This window comes from Hordeum vulgare, chromosome 4H, assembly GCF_904849725.1.
Source record: "Hordeum vulgare subsp. vulgare chromosome 4H, MorexV3_pseudomolecules_assembly, whole genome shotgun sequence".
Classification (NCBI taxonomy): Eukaryota; Viridiplantae; Streptophyta; class Magnoliopsida; order Poales; family Poaceae; genus Hordeum; species Hordeum vulgare.
This window is the reverse complement of record NC_058521.1, coordinates 380,239,724-380,258,790: the sequence shown is the minus strand read 5'-3', so window position 1 is coordinate 380,258,790 and position 19,067 is coordinate 380,239,724. Positions and strand designations below refer to the sequence as shown.

The window sequence follows — 19,067 nt, the reverse complement described above, 5'->3', positions numbered from 1 at the left end:
ATCCCAGTCTCGATTCGTACAACCCAACAGACACTTTCGGAGATACTTGTAGTGAACCTTTATAATCACCCAGTTACGTTGTGACGTTTGATACACCCAAAGCACTCCTACGGTATCCGGGAATTGCACAACCGCATGGTTTTAAGGAAATGATACTTGACATTAGAAAAGCTTTAGCAGACGAACAACACGATCTAGTGCTATGCTTAGGATTGGGTCTTGTCCATCACATCATTCCCCAATGATGTGATCCCGTTATCAATGACATACAATGTCCATGATTAGGAAACCATGATCATCTATTGATCAACGAGCTAGCCAACTAGAGGCTCATTAGGGACACATTGTGATCTATATATTCACACATGTATTACGGTTTTCGATTAATACAATTATAGCATGAATAACAGACAATTATCATGAACTTGGAAATACAATAATAACCACTTTATTATTGCCTTTTGGGCATATTTCCAACACGCACCTCTTCCGGAGAAGGTATCGTATGCGCAAATCCCTCTTTGTTAAAATTGTTGAAGCTTGCGAGGCGAATTGTTGATATTTTACTCAAAGAAGGAATGTCGCGGGCTTGAAGGGATTTAGTGCATATCATAAAATCTCGGCAACTATGCGGGTAATTTCATATGGCGTTCCGGCTGACTATACCGACGAGTACCTTCGCATTGGGGAAGATGGTACAATTGAGTCGGTGTAGGTTAGCCATAGTGATTACCCATGTCTTTCGTCCTCAATATTAATATCTTCGGGCATCGAACGAGGAAGATACAAAAAAATTGATGGCATTTAACGAAAGAAGAGGTTGGCCTCGCATGCTAGGAAGCATAGATTGTATGCATTGGACTTGAAAAAATTGCCCAAAAGCATGGTAGGGAATGTATTATGGCAAGTCTCGTGATGCAACAATTGTGCTAGAGGCCGTAGCTTCACATGATTTATGGATTTGGCATTTTTTTGTATGCCAGGTACTCTAAATGATATCAATGTGTTGCAACGGTCTCATTTGCTTGCTAGACTTGCTAGTTGTGATGCTCCAGCTTGCAAGTACACTAACAATGGGCATGAATACACAAAAGGATACTATCTTGCAGATGGTATATACCCTTCTTGGCGCACATTTGTGAAGAGCATCAAAGACCCCAAAGTAGGAAAGAGTCTGAATTCGCAAGGGCACAAGATGCAGCCCGAAAAGACATTGAAAGAGCATTTAGGGTTTTGCAATCTAGGTTTGCCATTGTTCGTAGTCCTGCTCGATTTTGGGACAAGCGATCCTTAAAAACATCATGACATGATGTGTTATTCTTCACAATATGATTTGCGAAGATGAGAGAGGCATGAACTTAAAGTTCTTCTATGACAATGTGGGGAGCCGTGTCAAATCAGCTAGAGACTGTAACCGAATCACAGCTTTTCTTCAGAACTACAGGAAGATTGAAAATGCAAACACCCACTATCAACTTCAGAAGGATATCATTGAGCACCATTGGCAAAGGGCTGGGGAATAGTAACATTCCATTTTCCATTCATTTATCCATTCATTTTCATTTCATTCATGTGTAATTTGTGTACGGGACAAGTTTTGTATTCATGTGTGACATTCATTTAGTTTGCTACGATGATTTGAATAATTATTGTACTTTAAATGATTACTCTATTTGTAATATTGACATTCTACATATTTTACACATGATGAGTAATTCTGATTTACGGGGTATTAGGTTTGCGGGTCGATAGGGTGGCGCCCAAGCAGACCCCGCATTGAAAACCCATATAGTAACATCTTCTGCGAATATGCTTTTATACGGGTCCGTTTTAAGGGTCTGTCTTTGTCCGCACCTGCACCGACCTACAAAACTCGTTTTTCGCGAACTGTAAACGGTTTTTACGGATCCGCATTATACGGGATATGCTAGAGATGCTCTTACCGGACAATAATCATGCAATGTGGAATGCTCGGCCCGATAGGCAGTGCATGCACGATATGTGATTACCGAACGTGGCACACCCTCCTCGATGGATGCAGCTTTGCAAGGAATCTTCCCATCCTAGTCAAAAAGCAAAGTGTAGCTATGAAAATTAAAAATGCATGTTTATTGTACGCGATAATGACAAGTCATGTCTCATGTCTACGAATGACCAGTCATGTCAAATGCTAGTGATCCATGAGCAGCGGGTGCATAGTAAATACTTTCTTTTAAATAATATAAGAATGTTTAAATTATTATTTCCTCCATCCCAAAATTCTTGTCTTAGATTTGTTTAGATATGAATGTATCTAGTCATGTTTTAGTATTTTGATTCATTCGTTTCTGGACAAACCTAAGACAAAATTTTGAAACGGAGGAAGTACTTGAGTAGAGCGATCCACACCTGTGTGTAGTATTAACATATTCAACCATGCTTTCATATTTTACCCACTTGTCATAGTACTGATTTGTCAAATCACTATACTTGCTTGCAATACTAATAGTTTAAAATCCTAAAAAATGGTTTAGCTGTGTCATTGGCCACTATATTTACATGTCGGATTTATTATGCTTACTTGTCATATTATAGTTTAATTGTGCCACTTGTCATTACTATTACTTATCGGATTTATTTTGCTTGCTTGCCATATTAAAAGTTATGTGTGCCGCTTACATACCACTATACTCGTCAAATTTATTATGTTTACTTGCCATATTAAAAATGTAACCATGCCACTTGACACTATACTTACTTGACAGATTTATTATGCTTACTTGCCATATTAAACATTTAACCTTGCCAAATTAAACATTAAACCATGTTACACTTACTTGTCGGATTTATTATGCCCACTTGCCATATTAACGGTTTAACGGTCAATTGTCACTATACTTGTCGGATTTATTATGCTTACTTGTCATATTAACAATTTAACCATGTTAATAGCCATTATACTTACTTGTCGGATTTATTGTGCTTACTTGTCATATTAACAATTTAACCATGTGAATTGCCGCTCCTACTTGTCGGATTTATTGTCCTTATTTGCCATATTGAAGTTTTAACCGCACCACTTGCCATTACATTCTGCTTATTTGCCACATTTACAACAACCACATTATTTTCATACAACTGCCACATTTTTCACAGGCATTTACATGATTGTTTTGATACAGTTGCCAGGTTGTTTAGAAAGCAATTTCCAAAAAATCTTTTACACAGTTACTGCATTATGTTAAAAAATACTTACCATTTTTTCTGTAAGCAATTACCAAATTGTTCAAAGCAACTACCAGATTGTTTATTTGTAACTACCTTTTTTTTAAACAATTTGCTGGACTGTTTAGAAACAACTAAACTTTGGTTACAAAACAACTTGTGAGTTCCTTGTTCTCTGATTTCTACGTATGTAATCCTTCGTCAGCAGGTTTCAAGCACAAGCTTATTGGCTATCTAGTTGTGTGATACTTGTCTTGTTTTGGATTATAAGAGCAACTCCAACGAGCCAACCCAAACAAACAACACTTTTGTCCACTATTTGTTTCCTTGTGTCGGCCGCCCGTCTATCTATGTCCGCTAGTTTAAATGGGTCACTCAATGCATCCAACGAAAAGCAAGTAGACGGCAATAAAATAATAGAAGAGAGATGGATGAAGATGAGCCAACGTATTAAATAAATAGAAATGGGTGGATGAATGATAAATGAATCAGTCCGAACACAAACAACCCAAACACAAAAAAGCGTCCGCTTTGTGTCCGCATGCGACCGAAATGTGATACAAATTTATGTTAAAAATAAGACCGTGCAGACGCGAAGTGAATGCTTATTGGATTTGGATCGACACGTTGAACCTTCATTTTTATTCGTGGTGATCCAAACGGACAGTTGTGTTGGAGTTGCTCTCTAAGACGCTTGAAAAAGATTTGTGCTCGTCTATCAAAGGTTCCATTAGAGAGAGAGAGAGAGTCCCACTAGCGTTAACATGCAAACTTTACTGCCGTGGTGTACTTTGGACTACAGCGGAAACCGAATCATCATACTGTACCAAACCATGTCGTGCACTGCTGTCGCTGGGTACTGTAGCACTGTATGATAGAAATGGTCACACCACCTAATCACTCGCCTATAAGAAGTCCGACGAGTGGCTTCAGAAAATAAAAGAAACAAAATAAATCAGACGTGGGTGGAGACCCGCCGCATAAACGCAGCGGTGCGCACGTTACAGATTAGATTTTTTCAACATAAAAATGCTCTTATCATCTTTCGATCTCCCTCGAGATGTAAATGCCACTACTTTTAGATAATAGCGTTGGTAGGCTGAAGGTTGTTTGTTTGGGAGCAAATGCTTTAGTATCCCCGCTTCTGCTAATTTCAAGCCCACATACTCTACAGAGATCTTCCAGCTCCAACTCCTAAAGGAAGGCAATAAGCTTCAATGGTCAGTTCATGGTAGGAGTATTTCTTCGGTGTTTTTCTAAATACTCCCTCCGTTCTTAAATATAAGTCTTTTTAGAGATTTCACTAGTGGATTACATACGGATGTATATAGACATACTTTAGAATATAGATTCACTCATTTTGCTCCGTATATAGACCACTAGTGAAATCTTTTAAAAGACTTATATTTAGAAACGGAGGGAGTACCACAGTATTCAGCTGCATGGCATAAAAATAAATGTTCAGCTGCAGTAAGAAATCGGATGTTCCAGTTTAATACCTCGATCATCAGGATATCTGATAGATGTGTCAAAGGATGGTGCTGAAGTTTGTAGCCACTATGATTGAAGTACATTAATGCTCTCGCACGAACCTTCAGCAGCAAAGTAGGATAAATACAAGTTGATACTATGTCACAACCAGGCATGTACCAATATGTCCGGCTTGTGAACAAGGCAATATGCAGCACCATTTCCGTTTTATACACAAGGGATACCATATGTAAACAAATCGGTAAACAAGGCAATATGGAGGTGGAGCATCCATGTACATTTGCTTTTTTCCTTAACTAGAAACAATCGTAATTGCAGAAACACACATCATGCTATAACATCAGCACACACAAACAATCATGCAAAAGTATGACCAAGTAAACCCGCACCATTTTTTTACAGGTACAGAAATTTTAACATGGTGCACACTGATAAATCGTCACTTATTTGGCGAGAACCCCACGTTATCTCCCAGGACAGCTCTGGCAGGAACTCTGTCATCCCCATGGGCCATGGACACTACACCAACTCTCCAAGCACCAAGTGGACCGATGACAAGAGCACGTGCAAGAGCTATCAAGACCAAAGTGAGTTCTCTCCTTAGTGATTTCCACTTCGATGCACTTGGGACGTGGCTACTACCTCAAACGAAAACACTTTGCATGCTCACATACCAAGGAAACAGCCATGGAGAAGCTAAGGACCAAGGCCAAGCATTGACGGAAGCCAAACATGAAGAAGAACAAGTTGGGCAAATCATGCACATGCCTGGACGTCCGAACTCCTTCCCGAACGATCCGGACTCCTGTTCGGATGATCCGGCTACACGACCCAGAGGCACCCGAAGGCCGAGCCCGAATCCGGATCATCCGGGAACCTGCCTGAATCATTCGGAAGATGTCCGGACATCCAGCAACGTCCAAACGTCCGGCCTCCCATCTGTGGTTACAACCCTGCCGGACAATCCGGGTAGCTACTTGGATCATCCGATCGATGCCCGAATCTTCCGGGTACCTACCCGGATCGTCCGGCCTTGCCTGCGTGCAATTCGGCCCAAGTGGCTATGTAACCCTCTCTTACCCCTCTATCTCATCCTAGACTATAAATAGACAACCCCTCCTCTCTATTAGGGTTAGCAAAGCATATTATTTGATCTTGAGAGAGCATTGCTCATCTATTACCCCTCTTGGAGATCAAGACCTCCCAGGAGAAGATCCCCGAGTGGATATCAAGGCCTCCTCCCCTAGGGATTGGAGAAGACTACCTCTCAAGGCCTCAATTCCTCTACGGATTGGGAAGAACTACCTTTTCCTATTTCCTCTAGTTGACTTTGGATACATGAATTTGTATGAGAACTGTGGATTTAGTGAATGTGTGACTAGTTCTTATCTTTGAGTGTTCTTCCTCTTGTGTTTCTTCCTGATTCCATCCTTCTCCCCACCTCCAAGTGTGATAAGATCTCAAATATAGGGTTCCACCCTACATCACCTAGCCACTGTGTAGTCGCCCCCCTCCTTCCGTTGTCACCACCGGGCAAAACCCGTTGGCAGAAGCGGGATTAGCTTCTTGATGCGTGGGGGGCTCTGTAGCACATATCTCGCGGTGAAGGGCGGCGGTTGTCCAACTTGGCAGGCTCTCGCCGCACGGCGCGCGACCTTGGCGGCGTTCCAGCACTCTCGGTGACCACGATGATGTGTTGTGCGCAACAGCTGGACGACGTGGTCACGATGTCTCGTCGCCTGCGACGCATGCTCTCAGAGAACGCTAGGGACTACGCCCCTGCAGCATGGCCTTCCCTCTGGGGCGACGAGGTTCTTGCCGCTACTGACTGCTACATGGTCCCCGGCTCAGCCAGTGATGGTGCGAGGCGCGAGCGTCTGTGATGACCCTGGATCGAAGAGATCCTGCAGATCAGGTAGGTGAGGTAGAAGGAAGCTTGGGGAGAAAGAAGATAGGCCAGGAAATCAGAGTTTTTCTATTTCATTTCTTTCATGCCCATTACAACGCCACCCCTCCAGAATATAACACCCAGTGTACAGCTGGCCTCAGCCACCGCATGCTAGCTACGCCACAACCGGGCCCACCTGCCAGATGAGAAACGCTGGCCCACCTCCAGCTACTAGCTGACTTAGTCTTTCTCCTCTGTCTTGGCGATCCACGATGTCAGGGCCATGTTGGTACTGACAGGTTCCTCCCCTTGAGATCCAGCTTGTCCCCATGCTGGTGCGTCGGGATACCTTAGCCTGAGAGTATCGTATTCTTCCCAAGTTGCTTCCAAGTCAGACAGGGTGGACCACTGGATGAGCACCTGCAAGTGAGCTCTGCTGCCCTTCTTCACCAACCTTCTGTCCAAAAAATTTGCTGGTACCAAGTCTGCTGCAGACATATCCACTTGTGAGGGCAGGGTGGAAAAAACAGGCGTATGATCCGGGACATGTTCTTTTAACTGGGATACATGAAACACCGGATGTATCATGGCGTTATCAGGCAACTCAAGCTTGTAGGCTGCCTGTCCAATTTTCTCCAGGATTTGGAAAGGCCCAAAGAACTTCATGGCTAATTTTGGGTAGGGCCTGTTTGCCACAGAGTGTTGCGCGTAAGCTTGGAGCTTCAGGTAGGCCTTGTCACCCACAGAGAAGGACCTTTCACTCCTTTTCTGATCTGCATAGTGTTTGATTCTCGTTTGAGCTTTACTCAATTGCTCTTTCAGTTCCTCCTGGCGACTGTTGTTCTCGGCAATCCACTGTTGGACATCTGAGTTCTCTGAAGATAATTCAGCCAAAAAGGTGCCATAGTTGGGCTCGTGACCATACAGGGCCTTGTAAGGTGAGCACCCCAAGGATGTGTGGTAACTTGTGTTATACCAAAAGTCAGCCAGAGGAATCCAAGCATGCCAGTTAGTAGGACACTGATGAGTGGAACATCTGAGATACATCTCTAAACATTGGTTTACCCTCTCGGTCTGACCATCCGTCTGAGGGTGGTAAGCCGTACTCATGAGCAACTTGATATTCCATAGTTTGAACAATTCTTTCCAGAAGGAGCTCGTGAAATTTTTGTCTCTGTCGGACACAATAGTCAGAGGAGGTCCAAGCAGCTTGACCACCTGGCTCAGAAAAGCTTTAGCCACCATTGGAGCTGTAAAGGGGTGCTTGAGAGGTATAAAGTGACTGTACTTGGTGAACCTGTCCACAATCACCAATATAGCATTGTACCCTTCTGACCTTGGCAGCCCTTCGATGAAGTCCATGGAAATATCCACCCAGGGTTTAGTAGGGATAGGCAAGGGTTGCAGGAGTCCAGGAGTTTTACAATGTTCATGTTTAGCTTACAGAGCATTGTTGAATAAAGCTCATCACCTCCTGTTTTAGTACCACCCAGCAGAACAACTTTTTAATCCTCTGATAGGTTGCTTGCGCCCCAGAATGACCCCCAATAGCACTGTCATGGAAAGAAGCAATGATCCTAGTTTTTAATGCCGCATTGGCCCCAATCCAAATCCTGCCTGCCGGGGTGATAACTCCTTTTTGCAGGGAAAATCCGTCCACAGGTTCAGTGGACAGGGCAAGCTTTTGAAGAAGTGTTTGGGCTTCAGGATCCACCTCATAAGAATTTAGGACCTCTTGAAGCCATAGTGGTTGGGCTTGAGAGACAATCTGAGTTGTCAACAAATGACCCACCCTAGATAGGGTATCCGCAGCCCCATTGTCCACTCCTTTCTTGTACTGGATCTTGAACTCAAGTCCCACCAGCTTGTGCATCGCTTTCCTTTGCAGATCAGTAGTTAAGGCCTGGTCATTGAGATGTGCCAAGCTCTGATGGTCTGTTTTGATTATAAATAAACCTCTGTTCAAATACTGCCTCCACTTATCCACGGCCATAATCACAGCAAGGAATTCCTTTTCATATATGGAAAGTTGCTGGTTGGCCACGCTTAGAGCTTTGTTGTAATAGGCTACAGGGTGACCCTCCTGACTGAGCACCGCACCAATGCCAGTAGCACAAGCGTCAGTCTTCACTGTAAATTGCCGAGAGAAATCAGGTAAGGCGAGAACTGGTGTGTTGATCATGGCTTCCTTTAACACTTCAAATGCCACTTGTGCTTCTGCAGTCCATTGAAATGTTTTCTTTTGCAACAGTGCAGTAAGAGGCTTTGCCAAAATTTCATACCCTTTGACGAACTTCCGGTAGTACCCAGTTAGCCCCAGAAATCCCCTTAGTTCAGTGAGGTTGGTGGGCACGGGCCAAGCCACCATTGCTTCAGTTTTTGCCGGGTCAGTTGCCACCCCTTTGTTTGAGATGATGTGCCCCAAGTATTCCAGCTTGGTTTGAGCAAATGAGCACTTGGATAAGTTTGCATACAGCTGATGCTCCCTGAGAGTAGATAGCATAATGGACAAATGTTCCAGGTGTTCCAGCCAGCTTTTACTAAAGACCAGTATGTCATCCATGAAAACCAAGACAAACTTTCTGTTGTGAGGGGCCAGAATGAAGTTCATGACACACTGGAAGGTACCTGGAGCTGTGGCCAGTCCAAACGGCATCACCTTAAATTGATAATGGCCATTGTGAGTTTTGAAAGATGTTTTGTATTCATCCTGCTCAACCAACCGGATTTGATGATACCCGGACCTTAGATCAAGCTTGGAGAAAAAAGCAGTTCCTGCCAGCTCATCAAGTAACTCATCAACAATGGGCAGAGGAAACTTGTTCTTAATAGTGATGTCATTGAGCTTCCTGTAATCGACACAAAACCTCCATGACCCATCCTTCTTCTTTACTAACAGAACCGGAGAAGCAAAGGGACTCATGCTAGGTGTGATCAACCCTTCAGCGAGCATTTTGCTCACCTGCTTCTCAATCTCATCCTTTTGCAGAGGAGAGTATCGATAAGGTCTGCAGTTTACAGGGGTGGCTCCTGGAATAAGGTGTATAGCATGGCCTAGGGCTCTGACAGGAGGCAGGCCTGTGGGTTCTTGGAACACATCAGAGAAGGATTGCAACAACTGCTGAACGTCGGCAGGAGGCTCTTCTGGTTGGTTCTTATCTTGTGGAAACAGAATGGCAGTGGCCCATATGTCATTCCTTTGTAACATTTGACAACCTGATCCACAGACATTTCCTTCAGTTCAGACTGTTGAGTAGTTTGAATGCCCTGTAGTCTGACCATCTTTTCCTGGAACTGGAACTCAATCCACTTTTTCTTCCAATGGCAGGTCATGGGACCCCACTGCTCCAACCAATCAATGCCCAAAATAATGTCATATCCACCCAACTCCACAACTTTAGCATGATAAGTAAAGGTATTGCCCTGTAACCACCAAGTCAGAGCAGGAACTTCAGATGAACAGGCAAGAGTTTCCCCATTAGCCACCTTGACAGATAAAGGGCTGGGTAACTGAGTGGTCTGTGCTGCTATTCTAGGTACCACAGCTGAATCAATAAAACTATGGGTACTGCCAGAATCCAACAGGGTCAACACAACTTGGTTACCCACCAGAGCTCTGAATCTGATTGTTTTGGGGTGCTCAGCTCCTGACAAGGCATTAACAGACAGCAACAGTTCCTCTTCAATTGCTTCTTGCACAGCTAGGGCATCTAAAATGTTATCAGCTATCTGGGCATTGTCTTGGGTATCTGTGGTGATGGCCAAAGCTTGTGCTGGACCAGCTGGCTTTTGCACACACACATGCCCTGGAGCAAATTTTTCTCCACATCCAAAACATAATCCATTTGCCCTCCTGTACTCTTTCAACTGCCTGGCCTTCCACAATTCCCCAGATCCAGTGTGCAGTCTGTTCTCTGGCTTGCTGTAGGTTGTTTTCGACGGAAACTTGTTGTTCTTTTGTCAAGCCAATGTGGCTTCTTGCACTGTTGCAAAAGCTGCTGCAGCAGAGATGGATAAGGGAAATTGTATCTCCACAGCCCCCTTGAGTTCCTCCTTCATCCCTAACAAAAATCTGGTTACCAAGAAGGTCTCACTGACTGCCGGCTCATACAGCTTGAGCTGATACACCAATTGGAGGAACTCCCTTTCGTAATCCTCCACCGTTCCCTTCTGTTTCAGAAGAAGTAGGGCCTTCATTGTTTCTCTATGCACATTCACATCAAATTCGGCAAGCACAGCTTCTCTGAAACTCATCCAATCCACCCAGCCTACTGACAGTTTGTATGCATGATACCAATGAGCTGCATCACCCTCCAAATGTAGAGTTGCTGAAGTGACTTTGAAATTCTCGGGAATGTCATACAAAGCAAAGAAGGCATCACACCCATCTAACCAGATTCGGACATCCTTACCATCAAATTTGGGGAAATTCATCTTGGGAAGCCAGCTGCGGCGAGTAAAGACTGCATCTCTCCTCCTCGAGCCGTGTCGGGCTGATACTGATACGCAGCGGTCGTGGAATCTGTAAGGGTGGAGGAGGGGGACGACATGGTGGTGACTGAATGATCCCTTCCTGCCCCGCAGCCCCTGGTGAGCTAGGAATTTCAGCAGACTTGGCCACCCGTGCAGCAGCCACTTGGTCCTGCCTCACGTCCGCCAGGGAATTCATGGTGAGATCCACCTTGGCTTGCACCGCATCGATACGCCCTGTCTGCTCTTCCATCCGCCTATCCAAAACTTCTAGCCTAGCCGAGATCGCGTCGATCCCCTCCACCTTGTCACTGACGAATTTGAGCGATTCGAGCTCCTTCATGATCCGCTCCTCGAAAGCCTCCATCGCGGAGAGCACTTGCCTCGCCTGCGCACTGGGTTTGGCCGGCGCCGTCGCGACTGCCCTTCCTAACCAGCGAACCCACTTTTGGAATTACGCAGATCAAGCCCGAGAGCGATCCGCAACCTTCCGCAGGATCTTACCGCTAGATCGGGAGGGAGTAAGCGCACCCGGATCGAACCTCGCTCTGAATACCAACTGTGATGACCCTGGATCGAAGAGATCCTGCAGATCAGGTAGGTGAGGTAGAAGGAACCTTGGGGAGGAAGAAGATAGGCCAGGAAATCAGAGTTTTTCTATTTCATTTCTTTCATGCCCATTACAACGCCACCTTTCCAGAATATAACACCCAGGGTACAGCTGGCCTCAGCCACCGCATGCTAGCTACGCCACAACCAGGCCCACCTGCCAGATGAGAAACGCTGGCCCACCTTCAGCTACTAGCTGACTTAGTCTTTTTCCTCTGTCTTGGCGATCCACGATGTCAGGGCCATGTTGGTACTGACAGCGTCTAGCCCAGATCTGGCTAGGCAGCGGCGAGAGCGGTTAGATCTAGCTGCGGCGTCTGTGATTTTTTACAAGCAAGCTGTGGCACCAACTATTCAAACCCCTCAAGATCAAGCTGCACTTAAGTACCAGTTGTTGAGGATGAACAACTTAATATTATGAGAGGCCAAAACCAACATATATAGACTAGAATGCAAAAGGCCAAAGGAAATCACTAATATAACTCTAACACACCCCTACCCCCCCCCCCCCCCACACACACACACACACTAAAGTTTGGAGAGGTGAAATCCATGTTGTGCTCTAGTCTGGGCCTTCGTGAATAAGTCTGCTAGTTGTAACTCAGAAGTTACATACTAAAGAGCAATAACACGATCCTGCACAACAACGCGCACATAAGAAGCATCAACATCAATATGCTTAGTAAGCTCATGCTTCACAGGATCCCGTGCAATACTAATAGCACCTATCCTATCTGATAAGAGGGTGGTACGTGTAGTAACAGAAACACTAAAATCCTCCAATAACCATCGTAACCAAGTCACCTCTGGCGTCAGAAGAGCCATAGCTTGCAACTCAAACTCTGCACTCAAATGGAAAACTACAGCCTGTTTCTTAGCCTTCCAGCAATGAGAGAACCACCAAGAAAGACACACTAGGCAAAAAGTGAACAGCGATCCGTAGGATCACTAGCCCACATAGCATCCGAATAGGCCTGGAGTTGTAATAAGCTGGAATGGGGAAAAAGACACATGAGAGATCGTGCCACGAAGATATTGTAGAACACGAAGAAGGGGACTATAGTGAACTAAAGTGGGAACAGAAACAAACTGACTCAGAATATGGACAAGATAAGAGATATCCGGACAAGTGACGTCAAGATACACAAGACTCCCAACAAGAAGACGATAACGCGTCGGATCAGACAAGGACTCACCATCAGAAGCACGAAGGTGAACATTGAGCTCCATAGGAGTCTCGACAGTGTGCTCATCGCTAAGAGCCGCACAAGTAAGAAGATCCTGGATATACTTTTCTTGGGAAATAAAAAAGGCATCAAAAGTGAAGGAAACCTCAATCCCAAGAAAGTAACGAAGAGGACCAAGATCGGACATAAGGAACTGGGCCTTGACAACAACAATGTACTCAGAATAGTCGTCAATGATGATAATGTCATCAACATATAGAAGAAGAAGAGTGCGACCACGAGCAGAAAGGTGGACAAACAACGTTGGATCATGAGCACTCGGCGAAAAACCAGCAACAGTGACCACAAAGGCAAAAAGCTCAAACCAAGAGCGTGCGCGGGGGGGAGGGGGGAGGGGGGCGCTTGCTTAAGGCATAGAGAGAGAGATACGAAGATGAGAAACCATGCCATCAAGAACTGAATACCCACGTGATGGCTGCATATAAACCTCCTCACGCAACTAATCATTATCAAAGGCACTCCTAACATCAAGTTGAGAAACAGATCAATGTCGAACAGAGGCCATGGCGAGAAGTGTGTAGACAGTGGTCATATGGGCCACGGGAGCAAATGTCTCCGTAATCACAAACATGGTCCTGCTGAAAGCCACGAGCCACAAGACGAGCTTTATAACGCTCAAGAGAACGGACATGGGAAGGAAGAGAAACGAAACCCACATGCCAGTGCGCTTAAGTGCATCAATCTCCTCTGCCGTCGCAAGCTGCCATTTAGGATGAACAAGAACATTGTGATAAGAGGTAGGCTCAAGTAGCCGAAAGACCATATCGACTAGGAGAATAGCGCTCAGGACGAGGGCAAGGTCGAGCCCAAAGACCATAAGTCAGCTGGGACAAGGAAGACGGTGCACCAGAAGTAGATGGCATGTCGGTAGATTCATCCACAACATGTACGATGGGTATAATCAAAATGAAAAGTGGGACAAGAAGAAACCATCGGAAGTGATGGAGATGGGGAAGGCATCAGTGATGAACGTGGGGAGTCATGCAACAAGGGAGGAGAAGAAACCGTAGGAGAAGATGGCATCGGATCTGTAATAGTGGGGCGAGAAGGAGTAGGAATACGAGGCACATAGAGAGAGGTGTATCAGGAAACGTGGGAAAAGAGATATCCTCTACTGAAAAAGTTGAGGATGGTCGCGGGTAGAATTGATGAGACTCATCAGAAGTCACATCCCGGGAAATATGCATCCGATGACCGACTGGATCCCAACACTGATAACCCTTATGCTCATCATTATAACCTAGAAAAACACATTCGGCAGACTAAGCAGCCAGTTTGGTGCGTTCCGGGGGGTGGGGGCAAGGAGAACATAGCAAACCTTAGCAGCGAATAAGCAAAAGAACGGTCAGAAAGTCGTTCTAGAGGAATACCACCCAGCAGAGACAACCTTGGCCCAAAAACGAGGCGGAAGAGAGGCGATAATCACCATTGAACGATCTATCTCAAGAAGGTGACGATGTTTGCGCTCAGCCACACCATTTCAAGCGTGAGCTCCAGGACAAGAGAATTGAGCAATAGTACCCTGCTCAGCAAGAAAACCGCGCTAACATTTGGAGATATACTCACCAGCAGAATCAACATGGAACACACGAATAGGTGTAGAGAACTGGGTGTGAACCATGACAGGAAAACACTTATAAATAGAGAGAACCTCACTACGAGAGGACATAGTAAAGCCAAGTGTAGCGAGAAAATCATCTATAAAAATAATATAGCATCTATGACCCCCTTTGGAAGCGATGGGAGCCAGACCCCACATATCGAAATGTACCAAATTAAAGGGTCGATGAGACACTGATTCGCTAGTAGGATAAGGTAACTGAACTTGTTTACCAAGCCTACAACCCTAACACTGCAAGGACACATCTCCTGAGACAGGTCCTAGAAGACCACGACGAACTAAAGACGATAGTCGAGAACCACAAAGGTGACCAAGTCGATGATGCCACTGTTGGAAGGAGCTGGTAGCTGAAGCGACGAAAGTAGATCGACAGGGAAGTGTGGTGGCTGTAGAAGGAACATGAAACCAGTCTAACTCCCAAAGCCCCTGAGAATCATGGCGGCGAGGGCCAACCCCAACCAGAGCCTTCGTGCGGCGATCCTGAATAGTGCAAGAATTAGCATCAAGAATGACACAACAACCAAAATCAGTAAGTTGACTCACGGAAAATAGGTTCATGGTAAGGCGGGGAACATGAGAAACATCTGGAACATAAAAGGAAGAAGTGGAAAGAGTGCCTCGACTAGCAACAGGGAGAGAAGTACCATCAGCAATAAGAACATTAATAGGAAAAGCAAGAGATCTAAGAGAGGACAAGACAGAAGAATCAGAAGATATATGAAATGAAGCTCCAGAATCCAGAATCCAGAACCCATTGGGATGTACGTGACTGTGTAGACGGTAGTCGCTCAACACTAGAAGCGCCAGTCGCAGAGCTTGCAGTACCTGTTGAAGAACCTGAAGCAGCAAGTAGACGCTTAAGCCTCGCAATATCTTGCTCAATCAAGGAGATAGTAGACAACATCGAGGAACAAACACGAGATCCAGAAGAAGAATTGTGCTCCCTATTACGCATATCACGTTTCTTCTGGAAGCACCCAGACTCGGGGTGACCATGCCTGCTGCAGTAGCCGCAATGAGTACGAGGACAAGACCGGCCCTCACAAGAACGGCCCTCACTACCAGAAGGAGTGGACAGTAGCGGCGGAGCACTGAGTGAGAAAGCACTGGTGGAGCAACTCGAGCAGCAAGCACAAAGGAAACCTGAAGCGACCCAGCACCACGGAGGCGAGTCTCCTCAACACGAAGCTCAGAAAGCACCTCGAAAATAGGAACACGGCCGCGAGCAAACAATTGAGCACGTAGAGGCTCAAACTCCCCACAAAGACACGACATGAACTCATAGAGACGCTGAAACTCCAAGTCGAACCTCACAGTCTGGCAACACGCGCAAGTGCCACAAACAGCAATGCAAAGATAGTCAAGCTGACGCCGATAGGAAAACTCTCTGTAGAACTCATCAATAGTGGAATCTCCTTATCCAAGAGCATGCTCCTGACATACCACAAACAAGTAGAGAGCATCACCACAGGACTGGTAGCGCTGGCGAAGATGAGTTCACATCTCAAAGATAGTACTAAGGCCATAAACTCAGAAACAAACTGTGATAGAACCCTGGAAGTGAGGACAACCGCAGCACGAGCACCATCATCACACCGCTGAGTGTAAGCAGCCAGATCATTACGGAAAGAGCATCCGAATAAAACACGACTTGCTGGTCATAAGTAGGAACCGCATCATCATCAGCAACTCGGGTTGCAGCCCTATCATTATCAGAAGCATTTGTGGCAAGAACCAACGGAGGCGGCGGTGGGGTAGGAGCCACATGAGTAACTGGGTGTGGAGGATAGGGAACCTCGCCGGAAAGAACTCCTAGAGATGAAGGCTACACATGTGAATGCGCATAAATGCAGCAAACTCAACATAGTTAGCCCCATCAAATATCACCGGGCAGCACGGAATGGCGAATAGCTTGATGGCGTCGAAGACATGGTGCTCCTTTTGTCTTTTTCTTAACCTTTTTTAATCAATCCACGACCAACGAACCTATCGAAAGGAAGTCAATCGACAAGAAGCAGCGCCCACAACCCTCGCACACCAAAAACATATGTCGCGCTCCAACCGCGAGCAACGTGGAGATGGCAGCCGGACCTAGGAGAGTCGAAGGCCGACGGCGGCGGCCGAAGCTTGAGCGTCAGCCAGTGATGCAGCGGCGGCGGCCTGTTGTAACAGCCCGAGACCGACGCTCCAGAAGATTTCCCTTTTATTCCGTTCTCGTCGCGTGATTTATTTGATTGTCGCATCATTCGCAGCATCCGCATTGCATCGGCATTCTGTTGCCGCCAGTTTTCAAAACTCGCATCCGTTATTAGTTGTCGGTTCTCTCCGTTTTTGTCGTTGAACGTTTCGAGACCAATCACACACCCGCGCCCGCGGCATCGATAAAATATTGTTTTTAAAAGTGTGTATAAAACTTTCTCGGATTGGGTTGAAACTTGGCGTGTGGTCTTATTTTAATGTAGGTAGGCCGTCTGCCAAATTTCGTCGCAATCGGAGTTCGTTTGATACCCGTACCGTTAAATATATAGCGGCACTATAGTTGGTTTAATTGTCGGATGTTTCGGTGTTTTAAAACTCTGTCACGGGCCGCACCATTTCCCTCTCATCCCTACATAGCCCAACTACACAGCCCACTAGACCCACCTAGGCACTCCCTCCGTTCGTGGTCGTCGGATCGCGATCGGACGGATGAGGTCCATCCCACCATAGACCAAACCCTATATAAGAACCACCCCATGAAGAGAGCTCTCTCACTCCACTAGGGTTTCCCCCTAGCCAAATTTGCAGCCAACCCCCTAGAAAATCCCACCTGCAAGCCCACAACCTCCAAATCCCGCAGCCATAGCCTCTCCAGCCATTTCCAGCCATTAGATTCTGATCTAAAGGCTCAGATCCGCCCAATTCCTCACCTATCGGACATGTCTGTGGTCAAACCGGACACGTCCGGGCGACCACAACATATATCTGGATCGGAGGAGGGCAAGCTCCCTGCTCCGCCTCCGCCCGTCTCTCACGCCTCTGGCGACCTCGACTCCCCGAGGCCTCCGGCCGCCTGAGCCCCATGGCGTCGTGCCCCCATGGCGCATGTGCCCCTCCTCTCCTCGCTGCGAAGGCCGCAGAAGCGAGCAGCCCGCAGCGCCGCTAGCCCCCTGGTCGCCTCCTCGGCCTGCCAGTCGAAGCCACCAGCCGCACCCCCGTGCAGTCCGACACCGCTGGTACTCCACCGGAGCTCCTCCGGTGACCCCCACCTCGTCGGAGCCCGTCCACCCGCAGCGCCCCCGCACCACCAAGTTTTCGCGCTCGGACAGAGGAGGCCGCGTCCTCGAGCTCCTTCTGACCTCCCTGCCTCTCTGCGCCTTTGGCAACAAGTAGCAGCCGGCGAGCACGCCGTCCAGGACCCCGGTGCCCCCTCCTTTCCTTTCTCTCCCTCCCTGGTTCTTCACTCTCTTATCCCCCCAGCTCTCTCTCTCTCTCTTTGGTGCATTCGCAGGATCGAGAAGGAGCTCGTCCATGGCGCCTAAGCTTGGAGCTCTGCCTCATTCGCTGGATCCGACCGCTCCCGAGCCTGGCCTCCCTGCAGCAGCCACCACCTCGCGCATCCTCTGCCTCGCCGCGGGCTCAGCCAAGGCCGGCCCTGTCAGGTCCGCTCGAAGCAACCACTGTTTTTCGCTTCAAGGCCCGGCCCTTCTTCAAGTTCGCTTCAAATTTATTTTCATCATTGGCTCAACCTTTTCCTTATTCATTATTCCAGAGTGTCTCAGTAATTCTTCATGGTGATTCTTGCCATCATTCTCAGCTCGGAAATTCGAAGAAGTGTTTTTCTTAAATTGTGGTCCATTCTTTTGAAGATTGTCATCTCAGCTTCGTGCTCTCTCTCAAATTGTTTCCACTCATGAGTAATTCCTTCCATATCTATCCGGTGCATTTCAAAGTTGTTTTATTTCTCGATCCTCCGAAGGCCATCATTTTAGAAGATTCCTTCGTTCTTAGCTTTCAGCTTTCGATCTCAAATTCTTCTCAATTGTTGTCTCTTCGTTCATCTCTCAATTATCCCGGTGACTTATTCATGTTTTCTGTTAGACGGCTCAAGATCTGTTCGTTCTCATGTATTCCATCCATTTCTAATATCCCCATATGCTCTAAATTTTTCTAGGTGATCATGATCTCTTCGTTCTCATGTATCTTCATTCATTCATGGTATTCCCATTCATTTGTGAATTCTTACCGTTGGCTTGCTCAAGCATTCTCTAATCGAATCATGCTCTCCTTGTCCTCATGTAGCCCAGTTCATTTGTGTTATCCTCTTTCATTCCAAATTCTTACCGGTGTTTCTTCCAAGAATTCTTCAAGTGTGTGCCTTATCTATCGCTCTTTTGTCTTTTTAAGAAGAATAAGTGGTATGCGAAATCCGTTGCTTGTCATCAATTTAACTTGATGAAGGATATGCACTACATAATTCTTATTCTTTTTTTCTTCAGGGTGATTTTAATTCTTCTTCCGGAGTGGCTCATGATGTCAAATTCTTTATCTCAAGTGC

General features: G+C 46.3%; 1 protein-coding gene across 2 annotated transcripts in view; it reads right to left on the bottom strand.

Moving 5' to 3' along the window:
- Nucleotides 1-3,958: 3,958 nt before the first annotated feature.
- The window catches only part of LOC123448671 (SAC3 family protein C), a 41,334-nt gene continuing 26,225 nt past the window's right edge, over nucleotides 3,959-19,067 (bottom strand). For both annotated transcript variants that reach the window (XM_045125634.1, XM_045125635.1), the window contains 2 exons: nucleotides 4,704-4,796; nucleotides 3,959-4,398 (listed from right to left, as the gene is read on the bottom strand). In XM_045125634.1, coding sequence (XP_044981569.1) covers nucleotides 4,243-4,398; nucleotides 4,704-4,796 — 249 coding nt within the window. In that variant the 3' untranslated portion in view covers nucleotides 3,959-4,242. The remainder of the gene's footprint in view (nucleotides 4,399-4,703; nucleotides 4,797-19,067) is intronic.